Source organism: Phoenix dactylifera, chromosome 5, assembly GCF_051530095.1.
Source record: "Phoenix dactylifera cultivar Ajwa chromosome 5, Ajwa_hap1_PhDact_Kaust_v1.1, whole genome shotgun sequence".
Taxonomy (NCBI): domain Eukaryota; kingdom Viridiplantae; phylum Streptophyta; class Magnoliopsida; order Arecales; family Arecaceae; genus Phoenix; species Phoenix dactylifera.
The window spans coordinates 1,539,530-1,554,775 of record NC_143194.1 but is presented as its reverse complement, the minus strand read 5'-3'; the positions used below and the strand labels follow the sequence as shown (position 1 = coordinate 1,554,775).

The following is a 15,246-nucleotide window of genomic DNA, read 5'->3' as shown; positions in this document are numbered from 1 at the left end:
AGTTCGATCGGGTTCGCTTTGACTTCTTCCGAGACGTGCCGAAGAAGAGGTTGTAGGGTCGTCGTATCTCCGAGAAGGATTGCCGGATGACCCGTACGTGGGGGCAAATACTTCTTTAGGACAGCGTCTACGCGCTTCGACCTGCTTTCAATCAGGCTACTTTCTTCTACCTTTATTTTTAATTTAATATTAGTAGATTGGTAGGATTTGAAATTCTATGATATAAACTTATTAAATGCATAGATTTACTTTGTGCTAGAATAGATCTATTTTGTATTAAAATAGAATTATTTGGATGCCGAATGATATGCATGTATATTATTTCCTTTAAGATTTTTTTATTAATTGAATTTATAGATTTATTTATTTAGTTAGGAGATATATTGCTAACAATCCAAAGAAGTATTTATTTTTGTTAGTAATATATAATTAATTAAATTCTTTATTGCAATTGTGGCATATTAGATTTTAATTGCAATAATTGTTTTTGCTAGCACATCATCAATAATAAATTATTCTAAAGAGTTAATAATTTGGTTAACCTCCAAGAGGTTTATTATACCTCCATTTGGACTTCTCAAGGAGTAATTTCCAGATCCCATTCAAACGAAAAATTCGGAAATTGGTTGATACATAATAGTTAATCTATTGAATTGACTTATTAGATCTCAATAAATTATTCTAATAAAGGAATAAATATTTTAATTCGCTGAATTGACATTTTAGATCTTAATTACAATAATTGATTTGCCATAAAATTAGTAATCAATTATTTCAATAAGGCAATAATTCAAATCTAACATATAATTCATTAAATTGATATTTTAGATCTCAATTAAAATAATTGATTTGCTACTACTAAATTAGTAATCAATCATTGCTAATTCGGAAAATTCAAACGAAAAATTTTGAAATTAGTTAATCCACAATATCTAATTTAAATTTGCATTTAGGTTATTTTAAATATTGAATTTGTGTGATTACTAGTGATTATATCCACTAACTAATAGTGTCTAAGAAAAGCTTGTCAAAAAGGCATACGTGCCTAAGAAAGGCTGGTACTTAAGTGAGCCTAGTGCTCCACCACCGATCTGGAGCTGATCTGGCTATTAGTTTTTTGGATATATCAATTAGACATCCAAAGTTCAATATAAATATTACTGCAATCTTTTGACATAGATTTTTTGATTTCAATCAGGTTTCTGTCACTATTCTGTAACCCTGATCCTATGGCCTCAAACACTAGTGACCATCTTAGTGCCAAACCTGAAAAATTTGATGGCCATAACTTTAGGAGGTGGCAGAACTAAATGCGGTTCTGGCTCACCACATTAGGGTTAATCTCAGCCATAGGTGAAAGTACGATCGAAGTTGATAACGGGTCCAACCCAACTACCTCTTCCAACACTGAACATTCTGCCTCCACTAGCACACCCTCTAGGACACCTGATGAGATAGATTATCATTGTATCCATAGAATTCTAGGTGCTCTTTCTGAGAGGCTGTATGATATCTATTACACAGCCAAGAGTGCCAAAGAACTCTGGGACACCCTAGATAGCAAATATGGTCTTGATGATGCTGGGGTAAAGAGGTTCAAGGCCTCCGATTTCAATAAGTTTAGGATGGTGGACTCAAAGCCTATGAATGACCAAATTCATGAATTTGAAACCCTGATCCACCAGCTTAGGGCTAATGGAACCAATTTGGATGAATCATTCCAGGTAGCCTGTTTGATAGATAAACTACCTACTTCCTGGTCTGATTTTGCTAAGACCCTGAGCCATACCCAAGGAATTCTCACCCTAACCAAATTCTTAAACTCCATTAGGATTGAAGAGCAGCATTGGCTCAGAAATAATACCTCTACTGGATCTAAAAATAATGCATATAATGTAGAAGCTCCTCCTAAGAAAAATCAGAACCGACCCTTCCGTAAGAATTTCAAGAAGAAACCCTACAACCCTAGAAACCCTAACCACCACTACAATGGGAAGCCTATTCAATCCCAGGAGCAGAAGAAGAAGAAAGAGGAAGGTGGTGCTCGTTTCTGTTATGTGTGTGGTCGGACCAACCATTTGTCTCCACAGTGCTTCTATAAGAAGACTGCACCTCTTCAATCTAAGAAGAAGGGTCCACACACATCCAGTGCTCAAGTCAACATGGTGACTTCCGGCGCTGGCTCCTCTGAGACAGCTTTCAGGTCTGTTTCCTTCACTCCTGAAGTTAACATGACTTTACAAGCACTAGATTGGTGGATTGATACCGGAGCTGGTATTCATATTTGTTCGGATCGTTCCTGGTTTTCTTCTTACCAGATCTCAAGTGGAGGAGCTGTGATCATGGCAAACAGCTCGGAGGCACGTGTGTTAGGAGTAGGACGTGTGGACTTAAAGCTTACCTCTGGAAAAGTCCTGTCACTGCACGGCGTCCAACATGTTCCAGTTGTTAGGAGAAACCTCATTAGTGGTTCTTTGCTTGTCCAGCAAGGCTTTCATCTTGTCTTTGAGTCCAATAAGGTTGTAATTTCTCATGGTGTTATGTTTATTGGAAAAGGATTCCTTAGTGAAGGATTGTTCAAATTGAATGTAATAGCTCCTTCAATAAATGAAAATCCTTTGATTATGAATATAGAGCCTCCTTCTATTTGGCATGGTAGATTAGGTCATGTAAATTATAATTCAATTAAGCAACTTATGAACCTAAATCTAATACCAAAAAGTGATCTCAAGAACCATGAGAAATGTCAAACTTGTGTAGAAGCCAAACTCCCTAGGAAGCCTTTTAAATCTGTTAATAGGGATTCTGATCTATTAGAGTTGATTCATAGTGATGTTTGTGACTCTGGTAGAACTTCTAGGGGAGGTAACAGATACTTTGTAACATTTATAGATGATCTATCGAAGTTCTGTTACATCTACCTAATTAAAACCAAGGATGAGGTGCTCAGCAAATTTAAAATTTTTAAGATTGAAGCTGAGAACCAACAGGAAAAGAAAATTAAAATTCTTAGATCAGATCGGGGAGGTGAATATACATCAAATGACATAACTCAATTCTGTGAAGATCATGGAATCATTCATGAAGTGACTGCACCCTATTCTCCCCAATCAAATGGAGTAGCAGAAAGGAAGAATAGGACTTTAATGGATATGGTGAACTCCATGCTTATAAGCTCAGGAGTGCCAGAAAATTTGTGGGGGGAAGCTCTTGTTTCAGCCTGTTATATCCTTAATAGGATTTCCTCTAAAAATAATGATCTAACCCCATATGAAGTTTGGAAACATAGAAAACCTAATCTTAGCTATTTAAAAGTGTGGGGGTGCTTGGCAAAAGTAAAAATACCTGATTTTAAGAGAAAGAAAATAGGCCCTAAAACAGTGGATGCCATATTCATAGGTTATGCAGCCAATAGTAATGCCAATAGATTTCTGGTAATAAGTTCAGAAATAAATGATATTAGTAACAACACTATCATAGAAGCCAGAGATGCAACATATTTTGAAGACACCTTTCCACTTAAGACTAGAGTAGATAGCGGTATAGCTAGTAGCTCTAGTAGAATAAGGACAAGAACAATAGAAGTAGAAGCAGAACCTAGGAGGAGTAAAAGATCCAGGATAGAGAAAACATTTGGAGATGATTTTTATACCTTCCTAATAGAAGACTCTCCAACTACCTTTGAGGACGCAATGAAATCTTTGGATTCACCTTTTTGGAGAGAAGCTGTGGACAATGAGATGCAATCAATTATCCAAAACCATACTTGGGAATTGACTGATCTTCCTCCTGGTTGTAAAACAATAGGATGCAAATGGATCTTTAAGAAGAAACTTAGGCCTGATGGCTCTGTAGATAAATTTAAGGCTAGATTAGTTGCCAAGGGCTTTACTCAGAGACCTGGGGTAGATTTCTTTGATGTTTATGCACCTGTAGCTAGGATAACTACTATTAGGGTCCTTATAGCATTAGCCTCCATTCATAGATTAGTGATTCATCAGATGGATGTTAAGACAGCTTTTCTAAATGGAGACTTAAATGAAGAAATTTATATGGACCAACCAGAGGGATTTAAAACCCCAGGCCAAGAAAATAAAGTTTGCAGACTAGTCAGATCTCTTTATGGTCTTAAACAAGCACCTAAGCAATGGCATTTGAAATTTGATGAAACCATAATGACATTTGGATTTGAAATCAATAGCACAGACGAATGTGTATATCATAAGAGAGTTGGACACAAATTTGTGATCTTGTGCCTTTATGTAGATGATATACTGATCTTTGGGACAGATCTTCAGATAATTGATGAAGTAAAACAATTTTTAAGTCATAAGTTTGATATGAAAGACTTGGGACAAGCTGACTTAATTTTAAATACCAAAATAATTAGAAGTGCAAATGGAATTGAGTTATCCCAAAGTCATTATGTTGACAAGATACTCAATAAATTTAATTATTCGGATTGTCAGCCTGTCTCTACTCCCTTTGATCCCTCTACACATCTTAAGAAGAACTTAGGAACTCCTATCCTTCAAAGCTATATGCTCAAATCATAGGCTCACTAGGATTCCTAACAAACTACACTAGGCCAGACATAGCATATGCTGTAAATAGACTTAGTAGATATACTGTTAATCCAAATAGAGATCATTGGACAGCATTAGAGAGAATTCTTAGGTATCTTAAGGGTACCAAGTCCTATAGTTTGCACTTTAGTGGGTTTCCTGCTGTTCTAGAAGGCTATAGTGATGCCAACTGGATCAGCGATACCTTAGATGTTAAATCCACCACAGGATACGTCTTTCTCCTAGGAGGTGCTGCTGTGTCTTGGAAATCCACCAAACAAACCTTAATATCTAGGAGTACCATGGAGTCTGAACTGATAGCTTTAGACACTACTAGCACTGAGGCTGAGTGGCTCAGAGATCTACTTATAGACCTTCCTGTAGATGAGTCACCTTTACCACCTGTCTCCTTACATTGTGACTGTAAATCTGCAATAGATAAGTGCAACCAAGAAAATGCCAATGTAAAAATGAACAGGCACTTAAAAGTACGTCATAAATCATTGAGATATAAATTGAAAAATAATGTTATTGCCTTGAATTTTGTAAAATCAGAAAATAATTTGGCTGATCAGCTTACAAAAGGTTTATCTAGAACAGTGGTTCTAGAGTCGTCGAGGGGGATGGGGCTTAGCCCATAAAGATAGATCACTACGGTGGGAACCCAACCTTAAAAGGTTCAATGGGTAGAAACAAACCGGAGTGTGACTAAGAGGAGCACTATTTCATGTTTTCCTCATCCCTATGGCGCTAGTGCTCATAAAAGCAAGCGGTAGGATGAGTTCGTTTGTATAACTCTTAATGAGTCCGAGACCCAAGAGGCAGGAGCTTCCTTGCTAGCTTCCTTATTAGGACTCACCTATATGTGCAATCGTGAGGCCGCGATTATGGGAAATGGGCGATTCCCTAAAAAGCACATGATAGATACCTGCGCATGGCCATAATAGCGCAACCCGCTTAGAACCCAGATCGGGCTATATTATGTGTGTTGTTGATTTAATCTGAGCCATGGACCGAGGTTCAAGGTTAAGACCACCTTGGCTCCACAGATGTAATCAATTGTCACTAAGTGAAGGTTCAAACCGAAAGGTACCTACACCTATTACATAATATAAGATATCCAGCATTTTATTTTGATTTTAAAATTATTTAAGTTTTTTTTTTTGTGGGGGATTGTTGAAAAAAAAAAACTTAAATGCGCACGCGGCCAAAATCTCGGGCCGCGTGCGCGTTTGAGAAAAAGGTAACGCCCAGTGGGCGTTACGCATTTGAAAACGGACGCGTTTGAAAACGCGTCCGCAAATGACCAAACGGCCCCTGTAAAAACCCCTATTTAAACCCCTTGATTTCATCTCTTTGTAAGCACGAAAAATTTCAGAAAAATAGTGGAAAAATTCTGGAAAAATTCTTCTCCCTCTTAGCCACTTCCAAATTTTATTTTTACATTTTTATTCAGTTTATTTAGTTCTTTTCATTCCGTTCTTTGCTGGATCTGCAAATTCGATCGGGTTCGCTTTGACTTCTTCCGAGACGTGCCGAAGAAGAGGTTGTAGGGTCGTCGTATCTCCGAGAAGGATTGCCGGGTGACCCGTACGTGGGGGCAAATACTTCTTTAGGACAGCGTCTACGCGCTTCGACCTGCTTTCAATCAGGCTACTTTCTTCTACCTTTATTTTTAATTTAATATTAGTAGATTGGTAGGATTTGAAATTCTATGATATAAACTTATTAAATGCATAGATTTACTTTGTGCTAGAATAGATCTATTTTGTATTAAAATAGAATTATTTGGATGCCGAATGATATGCATGTATATTATTTCTTTTAAGATTTTTTTATTAATTGAATTTATAGATTTATTTATTTAGTTAGGAGATATATTGCTAACAGCACTGGCAAGCTATTATCTGGTCACCTTGGATTTCTCCAACCTCATGAAGGAAACCACATAATGAAATGGTAGGTGGAAACCACGGCTCGGAAAGCATTCAAGCTGGGTCGGCCCAGGATTGCATTGTAGGTAGAGGGGACTCGGACCACGAAAAAGTCTAGACTCAAAGTGTTGCTTTGAGGCTCTTGCCCTGTGGTGACCGGCATGTTGCTTATGCCATCAATGGGAACTGAATCTCCTGAGCCGATAAGAGGTATGTAGACTTTTTAGAGTTCTTCAACAATAGTCTCATTCTTTGGAAAGCATTGTAGAATAATACATCGGCTGAGCTTCCATTATCAATAATTACATTGTATTTTACGATAGTAAGAAAAATGGCTACAACGTCATCACGAGGAGAACCTCCTAGGTCGGCGTCAAAGAAGGTGATGACGTCCACCATACTCTGTCTCTTTGGGGCAGCCTTGATCTCTTGGAAGGTTCAACTCCTCTAGGTGCTCGAGGCCCCGGCGAGGCTGTGAGAGAGGGTGTTGATGACTTCAGTAGTCAGTCGATTATCGATCGGCTCAGGGGGTGGTGGACCAGAGGCTGAGCAAGGTGCTTCTCGATTAGGCCGAGTATGGATGTATCGCCCCAGTCGTCCATGTCAGATAAGCGCCTCAATCTCGTCCTTGAGATTGAGACACTCCTCGGTGTCGTGGTCGTCGTCTCGGTGGAAGCAACAATACTTCTTCTTATCTCTATTGAATGCCGGAGCCTTCATCCAATAGGGAGGGCCCAAGTAGCCTTGGCCTTCGATATCCATGAGGATCTGGGTCCTCGGGGCAGTGAGAGGTGAGTACTCTCAAACTTTCAAGGAGAGCTCTCAAGTCGTCCCTAGACCTTCTCGTGCCAAGGCGAGACACTCCTCGCCTCCCTTCACTTCTCATGCTCCCTCTTGCTTCCTCAGGGTGGTCTCCCCCCAGCAATCTCGCAACGGGATGCCATAGTTTCCTCGGTGTTGGCATACTTGTTGGCCCCTGCCAGCATTTTCGCAAAGTTGAAGGAGAAGCGCTTTTTTCTGGAGAAGAGGAAGCTCGCGGTCGTAGGCCTCTCTGCATTGCTGTCATTGCGACCGACTGGTCTAGATCATAGACTTCCAGCATCGCCGCATTGAAGTAGCTGACATATTCTCTGAGGGACTCTCTCTCTCTAAGGGACGCTATAGTTCAAAACACACTTAGTCGCCACTATCAAACTGTCAATTTTTTTATAAAATATTATAATGGTCAATTAAGAGTTGTATAATTCTTTGTAGACGCACCGAAGAGAATTCCAACTTTTTAATATAAAGCCCTAGTTTTGTATAGTCTTGTTATCTCTTTTCTATGCACCTCTTTTTAGTTATTGGAAACAATGCTGCCAAATCTCATGAATATCCAATCATGCATACCCACATCTTTCTTCCCTTTTCCAATGGAGGGGGAAACAACTTTCCAATCCTCCCCCTCTCCTTGCCCTAACTTTGGAAAGGTATTGGAGATTGGATAGTGAAAAAAATTGAAGTATAATGAGCCAAGACATATTAAAGTAATTGAAATCTTGTCTTACAAATTTAAAGTGATTTACATGTGCATTGGATAGTGCATATCCACACCCTTCTTCTCTTTTCCGAGGGAGGGGGAAGTAGCTTTCCAATCCCCCCCAACCCCGTGAGTGCATACCTACACCCTTCTCCTCTTTTCCAAGAGAGGGGAAGCGGGTTTCCAATCCTCTGCCTCCCCCTCGCCCCGATCCTTGGAAAGGTATTCAAGATTGGATAGTCAAAGTAATTGAAGTATTGTGAGCCGAGATGTATTAAAGTAATTGAAATCTTGTCTTATAAATTTAAGTGATTTACATGCCCATTGGATAGTGAACCAAATCTAACAAATGATGATGCGTTATAAAGATGGTGTAAAGCAACGTACTAATGTGCAGGTGTAAAGCAATTACTAATGTGAAGGTAGCTGAAATTGCAGTCAATCAGCTAAATAGGTTGAAGTAATGCTATCACTATCTAAGATCTTATTCAAAAAGACTAGCTAAAAGATATTACTTAAGTTTCTTAGTCTTATATAGGTACCCAAAATCTATCCAATATACAGTCGATGTGGGAATAAATACATGCTTGTATGGGTCATTACATACTCCTCCTATTTAAAGCCTAGCATCCTTTCTAGGCTAAAGATCCAAATTCATTCAAAATCAACCACAAGTACTACAAATCCAATTACAAACATCACGATCAGCTCCTGGTCACACAAACAAGCATGTGCTGCAATGTTCCCTACTCCATATGGGCCATGGGCATGTCTGCTTTGATATTATTTATTATAATTCAGAGCCTCACGCAAAAAAGCTAGCCATAAGTTATTATTCAGGCTTTTTGGTTCTATATAAATATCTAAGATTTATTCGGCGTATAGCCGATATGGGACTAAATACGTGACCGCAGGAGTTCTCACAGGTACTATATAAGATGTTGTCTATTGTATTTTAAACACAACTAGTTAGTATATGCCGAAAAAATTAGACGGCTGATAGAGCAGGGATTGCGAAGCGTAGTGGGGATTATCATTATTTTTTTATATTCGTACCATTTTTGAATCTTGTGCTGTTTGTTTAGTTAAGCCTCAAGGAAAACTTATCCAGTCTCCCAGATATCAAAATAGTTTGCTATAAAATGGTTTCAAGGAATATCTCTTGCCCCTTTTTTTTGTGGTGGAATAGGCTGTTACCTTGATTACAAAGACATGAAACTAATAGGTCTGGGATTCACAAGGATGTGAGGCATCACTTCAGACGGGACGCCATTAGTCCAGCTTGTCAGATCACACAAGGGACAGGCGATGTTAGCAAGGAAATCCACAACTTGGGTTCAGACCTATATGTGAAACTAATAGGTCGAACATGGTGGGCCATCTAGATCGCGGTAATCTGTCCACCCATCTATCCTCGACAACATCAATATTGCAACCATCACCCACCGCCCAGGAGATGCAAGGAAGAATCCGAGGAGCTCAAGTACACATCTCATGCCAGATGTAGGAGCACTGACGCCCTAGTCTGAATGATTCTCCAGCACACCGCTTTCCATACTTTGCTCTCATCAGCTTACTCCAAAGCCCATTCGGCTCCAGAAGGAATCTAGTCACATGCCTTGATGCCAATGCCTCCCGCCTGGTGATAAGGGAGTGAATGCCCAGTCCCCCGCTGGTCGTCGGCTGATAGAGAACCTCCCAAGCAAGCAGGTGAGTACCGGCCCCGCGTGCTCGCCCACCCCCGCGTACTCACCCGCCCCAAATAAATCTCCGAATCAATTGCTCCAATTGCCTTAGACATGCAATCGGAAAGATGGTATTCGAAAGCATGTACAAGGATATAGAGCTCAATACTGACCTGACCAATATAACCCTGCCCATCATGGACAGGGCACACGCCTGCCATCTCTCCAATCTCTATCGAACACTCAGCTCCACCACGGAACAATCTACCCTGCTCAGTCGCTGACCGGTGATGGAAACCCCCAGATACCGCATGGTGCATCCTGCTCATCAATCCCCAGAATCTCCGAGATAACAACCTTCACCTGAGGATCAATTTTCGGGCTGTAGGAGATAGCCGATTTGGCCAAATTGACCCGCTGCCCAGATGCACTGCAATACTCAACAAGTATCCTCTGGATTGTCCATGCTGACTTCCTACTCGCACGAGCCATCAAGAAGCAATTGTCAGCAAATAATAAGTGGAAAAGCTGGAAAGTACCTGTCCTCGGCGAGTTTTTTTAGGTATCATGTTCTTGCACACACCTGAAACACTACAAGAAAAACAAGATTTGGCAACGCTTTTTAAGGTTTTTACCGATGCTTATAAGCATCGGTCCGTTTCTTCTGACGCTTTTAAAAGCGTCGCCAAAGCGTCGGCTATGTTAGCGTGGAAAAAAGAATTGCCGATGCTTTTAGAAAGTGTCGCTAAAGTGGTTTTTAGCGATATTTTTTAGCGACGCTTTTAAGCATCGCTAAAAACAAAGTTAGCGACGCTTTAAAGCGTCGGCTTTTAACCTTTTCGTTTTTAGTTAGCGACGCTTTAAAGCGTCGTTATAAATATTTTTTTAAAAAAATATTTAAAAAATTATTTGGAATGAAACTGCCTGTGAGGCCTGTTCTTCAGCAACCTTCAAATTAGCGGTGAATGGTTTCAAGAATCACCATGGCCAGCTTCTCGGTCTTCCCGTCCCCCGAAACGATCAACTCGCACCTGCAAAAAAATAATCTTTTTTTTTCGGAGATCGCCAGAAAATGGAAGAATGGAAACTCGAAAGTCATCTTGGTAGAACATTCTCACCGTGAACGTCTCGGCGAGAGCTGGAACATCGCGTAGTCGAGAGGAGTATCCGAGTCCATTTCCTCAATGCCAACCAACCAGCTCCCTTATCAGCTAATAAATTTCCCTGCAAGAATCCAAGATTGGAAACAAATAAAACCATCATACTTCTACAAAAACAAAAAAATGCAAAAGGAAAATCAAATCAAATCAAATCCTAGATCTACCCGATCGAAACCATTTCTGGATCCAATTCCCATACAAAATCCCTCAAAAGAAAAATAATACCCCAACGGCCACACAGAAATTCAAAGAAAATGGCACCGGGAGCCCGATTTATTAAGAACTTCCAAAAATGCCGAGGGAATCCCATACTCCGAAGAGCTGCATAATGATTTACAGTTCGAGAAGAGAGAAGAAAAATTAAATTAAAAACTACCCATATTTCTCAACATACCTTCTTGAGGGCCAACTCCTCGATCAACCGGGCCTTGGTGCGCCAGATCTCGGCATTCATCGCCACCGCCGCCGCCCTATTTTTCTCCCCGGCCGCCATCTCCGATTTCTACACAACAAGGACAAGAAAAAAATGCACCACTAAGGAAACATCAGGGAAAAAAAATCTTGGAAGGGAGAAAGAGGAGGAGGACCTGGAGGGCGTCGTCGATGTCGGACTCGACGGCGGCGAAGAGGCGGGCGGAGACATCATCGCCGGAGACGTTCTCTGTGCGCTGCTTCTCGACGCCACAAAGAGAAGCGGGGAAAAGAGGAGGGCAGCCGAGGTTGAGCCGAGGATGAGGCCGCCGCCTGCGGTGATGGAGAGGAAGGAAGAGTAGTAGAGGCAGAGGTCGGAAATGCGGAGGGAAGAGGGAGATTTGAGGAAGAGGAGGACTTGGTCGAGGAAGGAGATGTCATCTTGAATCTGGAGGGGGTTAGGGAGGGGGGGGAGGGGGTGCGGAGGCTGGAGGGGTTAGGGATCACCTTTTGAAAGCGCGCGACGGAGAGAGAGAGGAGAAAGGGGTTAGGGCTTAGTACGAAATAGGCTCCGACGATGCTTTTTAGCGTCGTCTTGGGCCGGTGACTACGCCGACGCTTATTAGCGTCATCTATTACCGACGCTTTTTTACAAGCGCTGCCAAATTTTGACGTTAGACCGAAAATTGCCGACGCTTGTAAAAAGCGTCAGCAAAAAAGTGTCGGTAAAACCGTCTTTTTCTGTAGTAGAAGGACACTTATATTGTTTTAATCCCAGAGAGATCAAATCCAATCGAAGTCACGGATTTCCAGCCTATCAGTTTGTGTAATACAATTTATAAAATAGTTACTAAGATTCTTATGACTAGACTAAAGCCTGCAATGCCATCCCTTATTTCTGATAGTCAAGGGGCAATTGTTCTTGGGCGCAGTATTATGGATCACATTTTGGTAGCCGAGGAGATCATTCATTCCCTACAGAGCTAGGGCACCCCGGACTAAGAGTCTTAGGATGCTGAAAGTTGATATGGAAAAGGCCTATGATAAAGTTCTTTGATATTATTTATGTCAAGTCCTTATTCATTTTGGCTTGCATCGTGGGTTCATACAATGGATTATGGCATTTGTCTCTCATCCTCGGTTTGCTCTTTTAGTACATGGTGTGGCCATGGAGTGGTTTAAACCTAATATGGGGCTGCAGCAAAGATGTCCTTTATCCATCTATTTATTTGTTTTATCATCTAAAATACTTTTACGTGCTTTCCAATGGATACTGGCTCACAAACTACTGAGGCTTTATCAACCTAAACCCGCAATTTCTCATGTGTTATTTGCAGATGATTGTTTGATTATGGCTCGAGCTGCAGTGAAAGATAGTCTATGGGTTAAACTGATTCTAGATACCTATTGTTCATTTGCAGGTCAAGCTGTCAATATTTCTAAATCACACATCAGTTTCAACCCATCCACTCCTGGAATAGTTCAGGACCAGGTTTTGTCATATCTTTAAAGTGCACTACAGTGAGGAGGTCTGGAAATATCTTGGGGTGCCAATATCAGGTATGAGGCTTAAAGCATCTGATCTTCATTCTTTGATCGATGAAGTTATAACGTGGATGGAAAGGCTCTTTCCCTGGCGGGTCGAGCAACCTTGCTTCAATCTGTGTTGTCATCTATTTCTTTATATTGCATGTTTTGTATCTATATTCCTCCTTTTGTATTGAGGCAAATTGAGAAATATTTTTGGGCTTTCTTGTAGGGACATGACTCTACACGTCGAGGGCTCCATTTAATCTCGCATGGAGGCCTTGGTATCCATTCCCTTATTCTCAAACAGCAGGCTTTCTTATCTAAATTGGCTGCCCAGTTGGTGTTGCATCCTGATTCATTGTGGGCTAAACTACTATGTGCCAAATATCAGTTTCGTGGCTCCTGGTATTCTTACATAAGGCCCCACCAGTGCTCCATATAAAAATTTGTATGTCTGCTTTTGTGGTACAACATCGGTTTATTTGGACCGTTGGTACTGACTGTAGCATCAATATGCTCCATGATCCATGGATTTCATCTATTCCACTTTCTTTATGGCCTACTTATATCAATATGGATATCGATGTTTCAAATATGCAGGCGGCATCATTTATTTCTCCCTTGGGTTCATGGAATCGGTCCCTCTTAGCTGCTGTGTTCCCTGCTGATTTGATGTCCAACATTCTAGCCATTCCTTTGCCGTTTGGTAATTGGCCTGATCGGCTTGCTTGGGGCATCAGCTGGTTCAGTCATATTTCTTTGCAAGATATATAAGCTTCATTGTCCTCGCCAGGTAACTCCCTTAATCTTAAGTAGCTGTTGGGCTTACAAATTCCTCGAAGGGTTAAAAATCTTTTGGTAGAAATTGATGTTTTTCTAAACTTCCTTGCAAATTGGTTCTAGTCAACCGTGGTATTCTTCTACAAGCTGCTCAGTACTGTGATTTACGTTTGCACCAGGTGGAGGAATGTGAGCATGTAACAGTTGCTTGTTCCTATGCCCGGTAACTGTTTGGCAACAGCTAGTTAATGCGTGTGGCTTAGGGTTTTTTTCCTACCTCTTTGCCGGTTCTTGTTGACAATACTTCTAGAGGCCTGGTAGAGAGGGGGAAAGCGAGCTTTAGTTGCCCATTTTACCTGGCTGTTTTGGTTTGCTAGGAATGAGAGGCTATTTTAATTTCATATGTCTTCAAAGGAAGCTCTGGTAAGAAAGGCCTGTGTGTTTGTTATGGATATGTTTCAGATCCAATGGACTTCTTTGTTTCATGCTCAACCAAGGTACTGTAGTAGTGTCTTGAACAGTCCTGCTTATGCAACAGATACTAAACTTGTTTCTTGGCTTACCCCACCCCTTCGGGTATTGACACCTAACTTTGATGGATCAGTTCAATCTCAGGGGCAGCTAGTTGCAGCAGGGGGTAAGTGTTTGGCAGGTTGTTCAGTGGCCATTGCTGAGCTAATTGCTGTTTGGTATGGTATCCAAACTGCTGTACAGAAGTTGGGTGCTCAGCAGTTATGGATTGAGGGCGGTTCTACAACACTAATAATCTGGATCATTAAGCCTACTCCTTCTAAATATGCCACATCTCTTTTGCTGCAGGATATTATTAGCCACTGGATGATGTCTATTCGGGCAGCTAAAGTTACTCATCTTTGTAGAGAGGGGAATCAGGCTGCGGACTGGTTAGCTGCTCAGGCCTATTAGCTAGGGTGATTTCAGCATTTTAGCAGGATCCGATTCATCCTGACAGAGCTTATCTAATGACTGCAGGCCGGTTAGGCGTTATGTATATACAGGCCTAGGCCTAACTTCTTCTTTCAGTACTGTTTCAGGAATTTTGTAACCTCCTTCCATCTCATCATGAAAAAAAAAAAGAAGAAAAACTTTCTCCATACAAGCTTGCTAAATTTCTAGGTTACATCAATTTGTACTAAAAATCCACTTCCATAACCATAATCAAGTGTGATGGATTGCAGACATAGATTAGTTTGGTCTAAGACTTGAAACCTTTTTCATCAACATGGATCTCTTAGCTGAATTACCTGCTAGCAATATGATATAATTTTGATCTTTGTTTCTAAAAGACCAATACTAGATGGCCAGGTAACCAGGTTATGGATACTGTGGACTATAATATATTGTCGGGGGATCAAAGTTTTCTTCCCTATTTTTCTTTAGCCTTTCTTTCTCTGGAAAAAGAAAAGTTTCGGGATCTGTACGTATAGGTAACCCAAGAGGATCAGGCTGAATTTCCAGATAGAATCGAGTATTGGGCTGCCTATTTAAGCGAAGCTTGTATCTACCTAATACCTCTCAGCTTGAATTATGTGGAAAGGAAAGAAAAGATCTTCATGAATATTTTTTCTTCCTGCAGGTCAACAGGCCCACAAACTGAAATTTAGGCTGTAAGTTAGATAGGCCTATGGAACATGTGGGATGAGC

General features: G+C 40.8%; 1 protein-coding gene and 1 long non-coding RNA gene across 3 annotated transcripts; one reads left to right on the top strand and one right to left on the bottom strand.

Annotated features, from left to right (window-relative positions):
• Positions 1 to 967: 967 nt before the first annotated feature.
• LOC148703303 (uncharacterized) lies at positions 968 to 2,488 on the top strand. Its single transcript, XM_088721284.2, has 2 exons — positions 968 to 2,203; positions 2,319 to 2,488. The coding sequence occupies exons 1-2, from the start codon at positions 1,311 to 1,313 to the stop codon at positions 2,338 to 2,340; spliced, it is 915 nt and encodes a 304-aa protein (XP_088577410.1). The 5' UTR covers positions 968 to 1,310; the 3' UTR covers positions 2,341 to 2,488.
• A 6,650-nt stretch (positions 2,489 to 9,138) lies between these two features.
• Positions 9,139 to 11,784, bottom strand: LOC148703302 (uncharacterized). 2 transcript variants are annotated; one of them, XR_015986833.2, is made up of 4 exons: positions 11,451 to 11,784; positions 11,258 to 11,365; positions 10,822 to 10,927; positions 9,139 to 10,734 (listed from the first exon to the last, which is right to left on the bottom strand). It is a non-coding gene; the product is annotated as an uncharacterized LOC148703302 (long non-coding RNA). The 2 variants fall into 2 exon arrangements; XR_015986832.2 differs by having other exon boundaries at positions 11,258 to 11,777.
• Between the last annotated feature and the right edge of the window lie 3,462 nt (positions 11,785 to 15,246).

Coding starts and splice junctions, on each gene's coding strand:
- LOC148703303 (XM_088721284.2), top strand. CDS start 1,311: ATGCGGTTCTGGCTCACCACATTAGGGTTAATCTCAGCCATAGGTGAA. Junction 2,204..2,318: donor TCCTCTGAGACAGCTTTCAG/GTCTGTTTCCTT, acceptor TCTTCTTACCAG/ATCTCAAGTGGAGGAGCTGT.